This window comes from Notothenia coriiceps, unplaced genomic scaffold, assembly GCF_000735185.1.
Source record: "Notothenia coriiceps isolate Sejong01 unplaced genomic scaffold, NC01 NC01_scaffold00004796, whole genome shotgun sequence".
NCBI classification, from domain to species: Eukaryota; Metazoa; Chordata; class Actinopteri; order Perciformes; family Nototheniidae; genus Notothenia; species Notothenia coriiceps.
This window is the reverse complement of record NW_011337497.1, coordinates 147,521-163,982: the sequence shown is the minus strand read 5'-3', so window position 1 is coordinate 163,982 and position 16,462 is coordinate 147,521. Positions and strand designations below refer to the sequence as shown.

The window sequence follows — 16,462 nt, the reverse complement described above, 5'->3', positions numbered from 1 at the left end:
AGATCCAATATTGTCTAATCACTATGATGTGTTTAGTTTTGTCCTTGCCAGTTTACGTTTAAAAGGCTTCATCTGCTTTATTGTTTCTCTCTTCAGAACGTATTCAGATCTATCTATGTGAATCTAAGAACTGTAATAACTATTTCAGTAGTCTGCTTGCTCTGCGGTTGTCCTTGAAATTTGGCAATATCATGACTTGGCCGACTATATGATGCCAATGCTCGCTGTACTAATTTGTTTGTGTGTGCCATGAATATTATTATCATTTGACTCATTTAATTAATGACACATCTTTCTTTTTTTTACTAGTGAAATTACTCGTCTCACATGCAAAATGAATGTTTTGGTTCCAGCCTGCAGCGCCAAATAAACACTTCCTCCGGCCCCTAGAGGTGTGTAAGGCTCCGCTCCGTAAGAACAAACATGAGAAAGTGAGAGGAGAGGAGAGTGATGGATGACAGGACTCCCTGCCCAGCCAACCCTGCTGCTCTCTCATTTGGTGATGCGTCACATTAGCATTCAGGCTGTCGCTTTTTCCAACCCAATGAAATGAATCACAGCTTATTACACTAATGAAAGTGTCACAACAACATTGATCAAATATTGCCTTAATGAATCAATGAAACAAAAAAGCACAACATGTACACAGAAATAAAGAAAATAATTTTTAAAAAAAGAGAAGAGAACATGAGAGGACAGTATCAGACCAATGACTTCACAACAAGTTGATACAAATGAAAACAACAAAGTACGTTGTTTGTAACTGAAAGGCCCGTTAGAAAGACACAGGCATTTCCCGATCCAATGCCCCTGGTATTAGTTCTAGATCAGCTGCCATTTCTAAAACTGTTACAAAAAACTATGGTTAAGGCTGGATGAGGTTAATTAAGAAGAAGTGTTTATTACGGGTTTGGGAACGATAATAAAGTCTCCTGGTAAAATGAAATGTTTTTTAACCTATCCATCCTACACCCTACACTAACTCTGTTGTTCTATAATATCATTACCTCAATACCTCCTTTGCTGAGGCTGGATGATAATTACCTTGCTTTTTGGGGCAATCATTCACGGCAATCCTTCAGAAATATAAAATCAATTACAAATTCACACCGATCAACATCAGTCCAAACCAAAGAGGTAGATCAACAATCCTAAAAAACGTACCGACTGACATTGTCATCCATGATCCTCACCTCTAGCATGGCTAAAAGTAAAGCATACAAATTAACGGCAAGACAGCCGAATTTAATTAGAGCATAAACTGATCTTACTAATAACCAAGGAACTGTTAGGAATTTGGCAATGTGTGAAGGTGAGTTGTTTCCCCAGCTCTAACACCCTAGGGAATTGTGGGATTGATTGGGACTGGAAAAATGTGAAGAGGCAGCAGGGGAGGAAGTAAAGTCTCCAGAGGGGGGAATCGAGTCACTTTGCTCTCATAACTAATACTGCTGGGCCAGCAGTTCAGCGGGCAGAGGTCATTGCCATATCGGATGCTAATAAGGTTGAGCTTCAACCAATAACTTTTTCATGACTTTCATTACTTCCCTTCCCTTTTTTTGACTTGTTCATGGTTTGTATTTCAATAAATGTCCTGCAACATATCACCTATAGGGGCATTATTAACCATCACATATTAGATTTAAATCTGCATTCCTAGAAAAATAAATTAAAAAGTGTTTCCATATTGGTTCATAACTTTTTGATTCCCCGCTAAGTATACATCAGCTGCATGCTGAGCTCAGCAGTCTGACCGTTTGACACTCAGTGAACATGCAATCTGGTCTCGCTCAGGCCCCCGCCATGCACAGTGTGTGAACGCGTTTATGTTGATGGTGTAAATGCATATTTGTGTTTTTTTGTGTGTGCCACACAGTCTTGCACTTTGAAACTTTTACACTTAGGCTCTGTATGATTGAGTTTACATCGCTAGCCTGACATGAAACAACGACAGCAAACACTACGACAACACTTGCTGTCATCTCAGATGCAACAGTCAGGCAGCTGAGCAGTTCTTTCTCACGGGGGGGGGTTTGCTATGTATATCAGTAGTGTTGATGAGATTAGGGAACATACAGTACATCTGTTCTCAAGACTGTAATCTAATTTTCACAATGTAAGAGATAAGAGATAAGATAAGACATGTAAAACATAAATACCAACAAATACTTCGCTGTTATTTGTCTACATTCACAGGTCTTGCAGGACCTCAACCTGGCTGAATGTGTGAATTGTGTTTTAGTTCTGTGTTTACTGTGTTGCTGTTGTGCTCTGATCCCTGATGTAATTATTATGAGTTGCACAGGGAAAACAGGTTTCTAATTAAACTGAGTATAATGTGGTGAGTGACAGCTGTTATAAATTCCCCAAACTCTTTAATTATTTACCAGAGGAAAACGGATTTGGATCAGATATTTTGTGTGTGACAAACACTATTGTGCTCAGATTCGCTTGAGTCATCCAAATCCAATGTAGTTAATCTATCATCATCCCTAACACAAAACACACATTAAAGAAAAACATCACGGGAGAGAGGGGATCACTTTTAACACAGTACATAGAGAAGATTCACTTTTAACACAGTACATAAGAAGCTTCCTCTTCCAGCACACACAAACACACACCCACCCACACACACACACACACACACACACACACACACACACACACACACACACACACACACACGCACACACAGTGCAGCTGCCCCCAGTCGTCTGGTAAGGGACAGGCAGAGCTTACAAAGAGTTTCCAAATGATTAGAGCATAATGAACATATGGACAAGGTCACTCTTAACGGCATTACAAAATCCCCCTTTTTTGTATCATTAACCTATACTCTAGCCTTGGATTGTATGTATCCCAAGTTATGTAATATTCCTTATGTTTGGCCTACTGGTTGGTTGATATCCTTAAGTCAAATCTGAATTTAACATCTTGCCAAGGACAACAGTTGAAAATTAGCCTGCTGGCTAATACTGGCTCATTTACAGCAATGTGAATTAATGTGCACTGTCCTTTAAATAAATAAATAAACAAACAAAGAATGCATATCCCTGCCCATGAGCTGCTGTCTGAAAACTCCCCAGTCATGGACAGTTTCCCTCACTTTTATTTCCATGGCCCTTTTAATAAATTAATAGATTATTGACGGTGCAGGAAGCATAACTCTACTTATTACACACAAACACACACTTCGATCAGATTGACTATTGTTATGGTATCTTTGAGTCTCATTTAATATTTTCCAAGATGAAGAAATTCCACAATTCAATCTTCATGACTTGCTCAGTGTAATTGTATCTCAGATATGTTTTTGCCTTTCCAGCACGCACACCCTTAGCAAGCAGACACTTAAGTTTACTAATGTTTTTACATTTTTTTCTTAAAATGTAAGTTCAGCAGATGTACATATTTCTATCAGTCTGCGGTCTCAATAAAAATAAAACTGGAAATCTCTTAATTGAGTAAACGTACCAACAGTTCCACCTCAAATGTGGGTTCTGCGTCATGAATTGGAGTTCACTCAGAAAACATCAAACAAAGTTGAGAGGCAGCCTTTGTTGGCAACACAAATAAGAAATCAGATACTTCCTAGAACAGAAGGAGAACATGCCCTACATTCTATGTCTTGCATGCTTTTTTGGTGTATTTCATTCTTAGATTTCCATTGATCTCCTTTCTAATCAATTTTAACCCCAGATGATAGACTTGGTTCTACAATTTAAGAAAACCAGAGATTAAGTTAATTAGAGGGAATTATCACATTATATTTGACTCAGAACTTTTAATGTTTTTGAACTCCTATCAAAATATGCACATCCCGTCTAATCGACAACATGGTAAATTATCACAGTTATGAAAGCTTGAGATTTAGTGCGGTCTGTGACAAAAACACCAGGCACTTTTATGTCTCATTAGTCTTAATAATCAGTGATGGCGCTGATGGTGACATTGTTTCTGAGGCTCTTTATAGAAAGCATTCTTATGCCATTATGCAACTGTTTCACAACCAGTTAAATGGCTCATTCCCATTTTATTCTGCATTATCTTGATTAATTTTGCACTTCAGCCATCTGGCCAATCTGCTGTCTCACAATTTGGCAGCTTGCAGTACAGCGGCATGCACTCTGATTTAACTTGAAACTTGTGGATGGAGTTTGGAGACTTGAAAGTATTAGCTGGTTTTCTGCTTCTAAAGCTAAGCAAATGTGGTTGATTTCTTCAACCCTGCAGCTGTAGCAATCCAAGAGGAGGTTTCAGCTCCTATAGCAGGGGTATTCAACTAAAATTCAGCGAGGTCCAGTTAGAGAAAATCTCCCCATTCAAAGGCCCGGAACATCAAAATGTCTAACTTGCTTTATGAATTAGTGTGATATATATTGAAGTAGCCTTTAGCTTTATCAACGTCTGTATGTAATCAACAACTGACTGCCAATCAAATAAAGAAAGTACAATTAAAAAACAACTATTTATTGTCAATTAACATTGAACTATACAGATATACAGTAAATACTGTGGATATGTGTAATGTTCCTCTCGGGCTGCATTTAAAAATAAAATAGAGAAAATAAATAAAATAGAAAATGTGTGCATCTTAAAAAAAAAAAAATGTAATCCTACAAAAAATAAGCAGTCTCAGAGCCCAATATTATTGGTCTCTGAACAAATGACACACACTGGTTCTGTGCTCCCAGTGGGCAGGATGAACATGAACGAGTCCGTCCACTCAGGGTTAAAAGCTCTGTTCTCACTGTCCACTTTAATCTTCTTGGAGAGCGCCATGTGTCATTATGTGTCTCTCCCTGTCTGCCGCTAACACGCCTATTCACTCTCCTCTCCGCTTCTCTCCCTGTATCGCTAATTATTCTCTTCAATCACTTTCCTCTCCGCTTCTCTCTGCCGCTCACTCGTCTCTTCTTCTGTGTTTCTCTCCCTGTATCGCTCACTCGTCTCTTTCGCCCCATTTCGGCGGCGTTTAAAATAGAATCACCCCGTCAAAATTGAAATCCCCTATTAATGTATTGATTACAGGTCCGGGTCCGTATAGGTCGGCGTCTGGGATCCGGACCGCGGTCCGCCTGTTGCCGATCCCTGGACCTATAGTGTTCGAGATAATGCAATGAATGCTACATCACACAACACGCTGCAATACTCTCCTGAATATGTCCCCACAGAACTATCCAGAGCCTGATGTACAGAGAATAAATATACTTTTATTATTATAGAGAGCAAAGAAACTCACACTTGTAATGACAGTAAAAGAGATAAAGACACCAATGAATGTTCCTATAACAAAGAGGTGGTACCAAACACGTTAACAACTTTGTGTGAATTAGTCACTCGGCTCCCTCTACAAAACACGAACAAACACTATAGGGCCTTTTACAAATCTACAGTATATTCTCCAGTGATAAGGTGGTGGATGTGGTTCTGAAGTTTTCTCTTCCTATAGAGCCATTGTCTCTGGTGTCAGTGGTTCAAAAGTCACATTGCTCTTTATCTTCATTGACACTTTGTACAGTGAAGTCCAACAACATACATGAATATGGGTATTTTTTCAGCAGTAATACTACTTTACTTGACCACTTTTATATTGTTAAATGATTGAAGTCTGTGTAGTTAAAGACCATTTTGCTAAAAGATTTACTGTTGTCTTACTGGTCAACACCAGTAGGCTACATACCAGTCCACACAGTGCTTTTTTTATACAATGTATTGAATATTGTATCATATCACTGTTCCAAACTGTTCTCATGTTACATATTATATTGTCTTAAATTAAACAGGCAAGACAAAGTTATCCTTAATATGCAGTTCTACTCTGACGTATAAAGAAAATGCCTTTACACTTGTGTAAAAGCAATAAGGTTGATTTCTGTTGTCAAAGTGAACGCAATAACAATACAATTCAAAGTGAAACATCTCGTTTTAATATCTAACCTAATATTATTACAGGGATGATACTTCATAAGAAAAAGTCTGATTCTCTTTTGAAGGTGAACAGTTGGTGTATGATCTTGTACATACAGGACAAAGATACAAATAAACAAGATAAGAGGCAGTGAGGAGGACTGGGGTGCTGAATGAGTCACTGTACAGTCAATCAAGAAGTTGTTTAAAATAAGTGCAGATAAAATAATGGTATTAACAGTGTTTTCAGGGTACAACATTATTGCAACATTATCTTCCACTCATTGAAATGTCAAAAATAAAAATATATACAGTGTCCTCCCCTACCGCCCCGGTGATTACCAACCTTTTAGCTCAAGTCACTCCAGGTTTGTTGTTGAGTCTGCATGCAACACCTATTTCATTCTATACATATGAACAACCTGTGTGGGACAATGCATTATGCTTATCTTCTTCATTTAGAAGTGCGAGTAAAACATTATGGTTCCTCTCTGTGATTATTTATTGATCAATCATGACTATTTTGTTTCCTGATTTTGTCAATTTTACTTTCTTGAGCTTCTTCCGTACATATTTTTTTATCATAAAACACTGCCTGGCCCCAGCTCCTTTCCAATGGGGAACCCTGACTGTAGGTATGGGACCACAAACTGCACCCTTCATTGTATCCTTCCCCTTTCTTTCTTAATATTTTCTTCAACCCTAATCTTTGCTGTCTTCCCACTCTCCACTGCTGCTTCAACCAGCTATGTGAAGTCCTTGGAAACTGCCTCTATGAAATTGGGTGCTGCCATGAGGATGGTGAAGGTGCAAATGATGGAGAAGAGAGAAAAAGCCACCAGACACAGCCGGTCCACCACCGCCGCTGCAAACTTCCACTCGCCACAGATGACCTCGGCCTTGTCCTGTTCCCGAAAGCGCTGGGCTATGTACGACACCTCATCTAAGATGCGCTGGATCTCTGGAGGGGGCATGCTGACTCCCATCCCAGGTCCAACTCCCATCCCCAGGCCTCCAACACCACTGCCAACTCCCCCAGATGACTCAGCCTCATCACCAGGGGAGCCATGGGCACGGCCCCCTAGTGCTACCCCAGAGTCGCTGGAAGGCGGGCATTGTGGGCTCTCTACGGAGTGGTAATTGCCAAAGTAGAGGCTCATTGAACCGTTGGAGGTGCCGGTGGGACAAGGTGGGCAAGATGTCTGTGAGAGGGGCATATTTAGGTTTGGTAAAGTGCCCATCTCTATGGAGCTGGTGCTGGAGTGGTGCTGGGAGTTGGGACTTTGCTTGTAACCTGCCCGCTTACGCTCATCGCCGGGTTGTTTCATACGCAGAAACCAGGCACACCAGTTCAGCAGAACCACCCGAACCTGAAAGGAGGGAGGGAGCGTCAGTGGCGCAAAACCAAACGATAACACACTCATCTAAACATAAGCCTTTGTGCTGAATGTTTCAAACGGATTCAACCAGTTTAGGCTACTCACCCACTTGGGCATCTTGGCTCCTCGAGGATCATGATGGTGGAACTGCAGGACTATAACTGTCACCACCACAGACATCCCCACTATCATCATGGTGCTGGCAAAGTACTGGGCTGGCAAGTGTACACAAAAAACGAAATACTTTACATTTTGCTCACAGATACCAATAAGTCCATGCCCCACTACCATGGTTACATTTAATGAACATCTACTAATAGGTAGAACATTATCCTTTAATTATTTCCAAAAATAGGTTAATTTCACACTCCAACATCAAAGGAAAGCAAGTCTGATCAATTTGTGCAAGAAGTTATAGTGCCAAGGGGAAAATATGCACACTTAAACTGAAATGGAGAACATTTGCAAAAAGTTTGACAAAACAGAAAATAGGGTTAAACAAAGACACTAAAACAATATAATTAGAGAAGGGAGAGAGAGAGAGCTTAATGTTGGTTCGGGAGGGATGTTTTTCACCAGTTGAAGAGGACACATGCACGCACGCACGCACATAGACGCTGGTGAATGTGAATTAAAAAGAGCTAACGGCTAAACAGGACTACAGCTACTGCAAAGCCTGCAAACTAAGGATCATAAAGGTTCAAATGAAGAAGAAGATGATAAAATAGTGGGGAAAGAGAAGAAACACTGAAGAAGACACAGCATTATAGAACATAGTATTAAAGGTCCCATTCCTTTTTTTCCCTTCTGGTTATAACCCGTCCCCTTGTGTGTTATGAAGGTTTTTCTGCATGTAAACGGTCTGCAGAGTCACAAACCCTCAAAGTTGTCCTTACTGGTGTCATTTTCTGGTTGCAAACGCCATTGTAACACATAATCACTGATGTTCCGCTGTAACGGTGGTGGACTCATCAGAACAGAGTGAGCGAGCTGACCAATCAGAGCACAGTGGGCTCATAGGGAGGGGGGGGCAGGAGCTCCAACAAGCCGTTTAGGACAGAGAGTGAATACACATACTATACAGAGATGCTGTATGAGAAACCAATGTGATTTTGGAACATTGAACAATGTAAATCTATTCTAGTAGACCNTGTGAAAAATCAGCAGGTGAACTGTATCAACTCATACTTGTTTTGGAGTAACTCAGTTCTGTATTAAGGCACAACACTTTCCTCTTTAAAAAAAAAGAAGAGAAAAGTGACTGCCTGTTTGTTACCTTACATTTGAATGNGGGGGCAGGAGCTCCAACAAGCCGTTTAGGACAGAGAGTGAATACACATACTATACAGAGATGCTGTATGAGAAACCAATGTGATTTTGGAACATTGAACAATGTAAATCTATTCTAGTAGACCTCAACAATAGAATTATGATCAGTAGAAATGGCCATGTCATGGGACCCTTTAAAGGACGTGTTCATGAGAAGCGGAAGGACTGAATGACTAAATGACTTTGTTATATATATATATGATTTATAATAATTCAACAAATAACCTTTAGTTACAAATGGCATTGGTGATTGTGGCTGAACTAAATAAGTCAAAAATGAATAAAAACTGAACAGAATTAAAAACGAACTAAGCCAAACGGTCTTAAAACAGATAAAACATGTCTGACTAAATTAACTAAAATGAAATGAACTCATATCCTTATCTAGTGATTAAAGACTGATGATAAAAGACATATGGCCTGATATAAGCAGCAGTGTTGAACACTTTCTTTATATATTCACGGTCAAGCTCAAGCAGCTACAATAACTCAAATCCGGATTTGGCCACTGTGTTGTAAAGGGGTATGAGTAATTCCAACATGTCTGCTTAAAGTGTCCCAGTTGGCCTTGTGTTGAGGTCGAGGGAATTAAGGAGCACAGACTATTCAATCGATGAAGCATTTATCAAGCCTTTTCTGAGCGAGGGAACTTATCAGCGCATTGATGTAGTGGTGACCCTGTCCAGTATGGACAAACATTAATCTCATCAATACCCTCACATCATGTACAGTTGATATGTACAATATATTTTAAATTGACCAGGTGAAACTGATATGACACGTACATACAGCACTGCAGTTATAAATCAAAGCATGTTAACACACATTCTCTCATACACACACGACACAAAAAATAGATGTCTGCCTCTTCAAGCCTTTTGTTTTGGTCAACTTTAACCCCAAACGTTACTTATCTCCCTAGACGGTCCATATGTCTTCCTCTATCCAGCTATCCCCTAGTCTATTAGTGTGGCTGACAGCTTTAGTTCTTACTCCACACACCCCCCAAGGGCTCTGTGAACCATGTATCCAGGTAAACAAACACCAGGGATATCTTTGGTGAGGTATAATGCATCTGTTAGAAAAAATGTAAGGAATGGAAATTATTACTTCCTTCTGAAGTGTATCACTTATTCTGGGTGATAATGCATTCATGCACGCTTAAGTATATTACATGTAGACACATAATTATACACATAAATATAACCCACCGATGAGAGGAACAGAGTCGGACGTTGCAGGCATGATCTCTGCTACCAGAAGCATGAAGACAGTTAGCGAAAGGAGCACAGTGATGCCTTAAGACGGAGAGAAAAAGAGAACATGAGCATAATGATGTGATCAGGATCACTGGTGTATGAAATTGTGTAATAACGTATACATGTAATCAATTATGGTCCCATGACTACAACCATTTATCAACTGCCGACTGTTCTGACGTGTCCAAGGTGAGTTACAGCTCCAGAAATCCCTCAAACTTTGTAACAGGCTACTGCTCCTTTCGATGGGGTATTCATCAACATTGGATTTAAGGCAAGCCTCTTATTTTAAAGTTATTCCATGGTTGTTTGACATGTATGTATTCATGTTTCGCTATGTGATTCATGAAGATGCAAGCACACATAGGCTGGTGTGCCTTAATAGATGTATGTATTGGTGTACAGCTGTGAATGCATTTGTATATGCTTGAACACTTTCAAACACACTTGGGGATTGAAAACTATATTGCTTTACTATTATTTAAATAATAAATGCAGAGTACTAAAATACCGAACAAACATCTTTCTATCTTGCTCACATAGATCAATGACACATTGTTTAACTGTTTTGCAAAGCAAGGTATTTTCATGTAAACAACAAGTGTGCTTAAGCCCCTCTCACCCAGAGAAATCTTTTCTCCAGAGTCTGCAGGTAGCAGGAAGACCAGCATGGCCAAGCCAGAGAGCAGCACACATGGGATGAGCAAGTTAAGTCCATAATATAACGTCCTGCGGCGCATAGTGACTGTGAATGTCACATCAGGGTAGGGCTCCTTACAGCATTCATAGTACAGCTCATTGCGCTTGGCTGGAACACCTAAGGGAGGAGTAAACGCATATAAGCAAGTTATTTGTGAACTAATAAAGTGATTGAATGTGTAAATAGCCTATATAATTCATGTAAACAACATAGAAGGAAATACAACGAATGACGAGTGGCAATGATAAGTAACTAAGTGACAGGCTTGGAACTTTGCTCTGCATTTATCCTATGTTTGTATTTTAATTAAAATGTTTAGCAAGCCACCGAATGGTTTAACTATCTCACCTTGAACTTTAACTGTGTTGCTCTCACATATGGAACGGCTACACACCTGCCAACATGTCAAACATTCCTATTGCATGCCATCTGGTGCTGTCTGACACCAATTTCCAGCTAACCGTCACCCCGGGGGCACAGGCACTGGGATCTGCTGCTGCTCGGTCCCAGCTGGAAACGTCCTGCTCGGTAGGTCTTCCAACAACTCTACCCTTTCCAATTCATTAAGCTACAACTCATCCAATTGATGTCTCTCCAGAATTTTTCTTAAATAACAGATCTTGGACAGAGGAAGTCAGCAAGCCCTGACCCCGGTGAATAAGGGGGAGCACATAACAATTTCCTCTATAGCGTTTACAGCATTGTCTTAGTCATTTCAGTTAGAATATTTCAACTTTGTTAAAAGCATTTCCTAACATTTGGTCTACCTATGCTGTAAAATGTATTATCTCTTCGATTTACACACGGCAGCTATTGCACGTCTGTCCATCCTGGGAGAGGGATCCCTCCTCTGTTGCTCTCCCCTGAGGTTTATCCCATTTTTTTTTCAGCTTGCGCTGCTGGCTTCCTCCAAGTTTACAGTAAAACAAACTGGTGGTGTGACCAATGGCCATTTACAATTATTAATACTATTACTATTATTAGCATTAGTCTATATTTTGGTTGAAACTAAGCCAGGAAAAAAAAGAAAAACATAAATAATAATAAAAAAATATATAAATAAAATCGAATTTTCAAAATAATATTCGATTATGGAGACTGTAACGAATATTCGAATAATCGAATAATCACTGGCATCCCTAGTTAAAATGTAATGGTCCACTTCAATTTCATCTAAAAAAGTATCTTAGGTTCAAAAGTATCTTAAGTATACATTCATATATTTTTCATTATATGACTAACAATGACTCTCTTTAAGCAATACATTATACTAGCTTTTCTTTCTTAGTGAATGACGAAATGAATGACCTCCATATTTCCTTCACCAACATAAGAGAGAACGTTTGTATTTAATAAGGAAACATGTTCCCCTTCTGTTTCATAACTAATCAACAACATCATTATTTTGAAATCCCAGAAAACTGACATCAATCTCTTCAACAAACCTCAGTGAGCATCATGGGACGTAGCGGCATTTCCACAAATACGCAAAACATGTGTGGAACGTACGAATCGGGTAAACTAACATTATTTGTGAGCAACTGCTGCGAGCGATGGAGCGCTGCAGGCTGAAGACATCGGACCAGACACCAGACGGATGGTTTATCATGCAAAAGGAAATTGGGTAGCGTGAGTAACAGAACATTTGAACATCTGCTCGGTGACCCACCTTACAAGATGTTTCTGCCCCGTTTTGCAGCTCCAGTTCTTCAGAGTGCAGCTCACAGTAAAACCTCCCTGAGGGGAATCAGACAGAAACAATGAAGGGGTGGAAAAGTCACACAACTGAATGTTGACGTGTCAAAGAAGGGGAAGTAAAAGGCGCCTGCTGTTTTGATAAATGATTAATGTCCTTTTAGTCTAAATGGAGCCACTTTAAAAATGGTCTTAGTGCAAATTATTAATTACAATTATGAATTAATAAAAAGGCAGTGCTTTACTTATTGTTGAGAACACACATGATACAAGTGGAGCAATAGCTGTTGAAACCCTTACTTTAACTGACGCTTTTATCCAACAATAGTTGCATTCAACCATGAAGAAACAAACTCCAAAATGGTGTGAGGACCCGTGAAACCAGAACTACAAAAGTCACGTACTGTAACTGTGACGAAAAGTCTAAATATTGCAGCATACATGGACAGAAACTTGAAGAGATACCAACAATATATTAATAGTTGTTGGTGTTGCATTAGAACTGTACACACATGACAATCTTCCTTTTATAATTCTGACAAAAGAGGACATTAAAGGGGCCCTTTTCTGCCCTTTGGGGTTTCCCTTCCCTGTAGTCGTGTGTTATTCAGGGTTTTCTGCATTTAAATGATCTGTAAAGGCTACAATCCCAACGTTCCCTCCAGAGGAAGTTTCTCCCCCCCCCCCTGCCTGTAATGCCTCCACTGGACTCCTTTGTTTACTTACATATCATAATGACATCACTATGTAACACTCGAGCTTCTATTGACCAGCTCTCCAACACATTGTACGTGATAGGCTAAGGGGCGGGACATCTCTTAACGGTTGACCAATCACAACAGAGCTGACCAGCTAACCAATCAGAGCAGACTGGGCTCTGGTTTCAGACAGAGGGTGAAAAGAGGTGCTGCAGAGCAGGCAGTGTGAGAAGAATAAAGAGCTTTTTGAACATTAAAGAGTGGAGACATGTCCCAGTAGAGACACTACATACAAATATGAACCTGAAAACGAGCAGCATATGTCCTCTTTAAGTGCTCACCTGTAGTCTGATCAAAGGTGTATCCTCCCAGTCTGAGTGTGATGCTGCAGCGATGGCAGGTGAAGCAGCTTCGATGGAAGAACTTTCCCTCAGCGCTGACCCTCTCCAGCACGTAGACCCTCTGTCCACAGAAGTAACACTCATCACTGTTTGTCAACGACACACAAGCATCAGGCTCAGGCTCAAGCTCAGGCTCAGGAGCAGGGATAGGTGAAGGAGTGCGCTCAGGGGACACCGGCAGCACCACCGTCTGGGGGGAAAAGGGCGGATCAAATCACTCAATTGCCCCCAAAAAAGTAAGAAGGATTATTACAAAAAGCTTCCATCACAACTCACACTGTCCTCCTCTTCCATTGTGGTCTCTCTTTCTTTCTTCAAAGATGCCAGCTTTTCCTGCAGAGGAAAGAAGAAATATTAACATCACATGATTACGTGGAGAACGTTCACACCATTTTAATGATTAAAAAAAAAGAACCCACGTCTCTTGGAAAACATCTAATAATGTTGCCCTGAAATGACAGATGTGAGTCACAGACAGGCAGGAGGCCCAGACGTGAACTCCAGCCAAGCACACCAGTGCGTTTGAAAATATCTTTATCAAACATTTCTCGGTGCTGTGTAAACAGTGACGGTCACAGCGGGCGTACCTTGCGTCTTTGCAGAGAGTTATGCTTCAGCTTGTTCAGGAAGAAGACAGCGGACTGTGTCGTGGAGAGACTCAGAGGCTTGGCCGGCGAGGGGAAGGCTGCAGGGTCTGGAGCACAACACAAAATGAAAAGAGAGAAACATGTTATTGAGACACCTGATTTGGCCTAGTACTTGCACAGCTTGAAATATCCTAATTCTACCTTTTTGTGATCTACAAGGTACGTCCTTTTATCTGTAATACTCTGTTGGAAACATCCTCCTACTTGTATTCTCTGTAGCGCCACAGCAGATGCATTTAACTTGTCAATCCGCATAAAAAACTATTCAGCTGCTGCTCTCACTTCTACCACTCCCATGCTTTCATCATTCAGCTGAGGTTACGGGAGAATGACAGCTCCCTCCTGACTGCACCTCAGTCGGTGGATCCCGTGCAGCGCAGCAGAACATCACACACACGGAGAGCATCTATCACACACACACGGAGAGCATCTATCACACACACACGGAGAGCATCTATCACACACACACGGAGAGCATCTATCACACACACACGGAGAGCATCTATCACACACACACGGAGAGCATCTATCACACACACACGGAGAGCATCTATCACACACACACACGGAGAGCATCTATCACACACACACGGAGAGCATCTATCACACACACACGGAGAGCATCTATCACACACACACGGAGAGCATCTATCACACCCACTTCAGAGCCTACTAACGCGGGGCTCTTGTAATTTACTGCTGCACAAACTCCTCATGCAAAGACTGTGAAAATACCTCTGCTACAAATATCCGGGATAATATCCTCGTCGGCCGCAGGAACAGTAGGTCCCCTTCAGGAGATCCTCGTCCCATAAGCCACACGGTGACTGACTGTTTGCTCTTTCTGCTGCTCGGCTGGTTTACGCAGGGGAGAGCAGCACAACCAGTAGAGGCTGGCTCTGCTCTGAGCTCAGCGCTAGCCACTTAAGCCGAATGAATTCTGGGTAACAGGCTCTTAAAGAGACAGCAGCCATTTAATCACTTCTCAACACCAGACACGTTTTCAGTGGGAAGGCTCCTGACCCTTTTAGGCTGATGCTAATGCAGTGTCTAAGCAACAGAGTTACGTAAGATGAAGCCGCTGTCATCAATCATTGTCTTCAGATATATGTCAGATTGTAAACAGCATTCAAAATGACATAAATAATGAAAATATTAACTGTGTTAAATTTTAAAGTGTTTTTTTTTTGGCTTTTAAATCATGCTTCATTTGTGTTACCCTTGCAAATGATAAATAGTCAGATGTTTACCTTTTGCAGGCACAGCGAAGGCCTTTTGGACCTGGGTGAGATAGAGGACCATGGACAACTTGTCTATCTGACCACTGTTGGCCAAGTCGCTGGCAGCCATGACAGGAGGGATGCCCAGCTCCTTCTCCAAAATGCTGAAGGCCAGTTGGTTGTTGTGAACTGCGCTGGACTCATCCAGGGCGGACATGTCACTGTGGAGGAATAAGAAAAACTGGGATTAAATGTTGGAGCTGAAGAAGAAATGATGAGCTTGCATCAAAGACAAGCGGTGTATGGAAATAGGCTCATTTTAAAGAATATTTATCCGACATATTTAGGTCAGTGAGTAGCTGCATGGTAGCTTGATTGAGAAGTGTATTTGTATTTTCAGGGTTTTATGTGCACATAATTGTACGGCAGAAGAATAGACAGTAAGGGACATGTACATTGTATGATCAAAGGTATTTACTTTTTTATGTAAAATCAGTGTTATGTCCAGGACTTTTAAACATGTTGTTGTGAGATGGCTGGCATTTTTTATGCTTCACTAAATGCTTTTAACGGCTAAGGAACTTTAAGTGCATTTGTGACCTGCTGCTCCATCGAAGTCAGTCGCATTGACCCGAAGACACATTTTGAGTTGTACACACTGTTGGAAAGAGGAGATTCCTAGCTTTCTAATGATATCAGTTTTTGTACTCAAAATATTAAGCAAAATATGTCATAATATATAATGACTGTCACCGAGTCATCATTTTGAGAAAAAGGCCTTCAAAGTTTCCCCTTCTCTGGAATCCATCGATCTGATTGGTTATTAGCAAATGATCAAAATACTACGGAGGGAAGATATTTTGGTTTGGATTACTGGTCTGGGAGAAGCTCGCGAGTGTGTGTGTGTGTGTGTATACGTGTTTGTATGTGTGTTTGTGTATTTTTGCGTTTGTGTGTATTGTTCGTTTCTCGGGGAAAACACTCACGAGAAACACCGGCTGTTGTTATGCCTGCTGTGACGTTAAGTTACTCCGTTCTCCGCTTGTTATTATGCCGTTACAAGCTTCAAAGTTGTATTTATCATCTGAATTTGCCGAAACAAGTTTAATATTCTGAAAGCCAAGACTTTGTTTAATTGAAATCAGATGAAAACAAACTGTAACAGACCCTGCCCGGTTATCTATNGATAGAATTACTAACAAAGCACTTATATACTAATAA

The 16,462-nt window shown here is 40.7% G+C and overlaps 1 protein-coding gene across 1 annotated transcript; it reads right to left on the bottom strand.

The window, feature by feature from the left end:
- Positions 1–5,196: 5,196 nt before the first annotated feature.
- LOC104942606 (CHRNA7-FAM7A fusion protein-like) lies at positions 5,197–14,946 on the bottom strand. The gene is made up of 9 exons (XM_010767848.1): positions 14,757–14,946; positions 13,962–14,068; positions 13,651–13,707; positions 13,315–13,564; positions 12,255–12,317; positions 10,503–10,697; positions 9,833–9,919; positions 7,398–7,507; positions 5,197–7,283 (listed from the first exon to the last, which is right to left on the bottom strand). The coding sequence occupies exons 3-9, from the start codon at positions 13,666–13,668 to the stop codon at positions 6,660–6,662; spliced, it is 1,347 nt and encodes a 448-aa protein (XP_010766150.1). The 5' UTR covers positions 13,669–13,707; positions 13,962–14,068; positions 14,757–14,946; the 3' UTR covers positions 5,197–6,659.
- Positions 14,947–16,462: the final 1,516 nt, after the last annotated feature.

Excerpts from the sequence above, each read along its gene's own strand:
- LOC104942606 (XM_010767848.1), bottom strand. Across the intron at positions 12,318-13,314 it reads CACCTTTGATCAGACTACAG|GGAGGTTTTACTGTGAGCTG; the intron begins GTGAGCACTTAA and ends GATTCCCCTCAG. Across the intron at positions 7,508-9,832 it reads CGACTCTGTTCCTCTCATCG|CCCAGTACTTTGCCAGCACC; the intron begins GTGGGTTATATT and ends TACACTTGCCAG.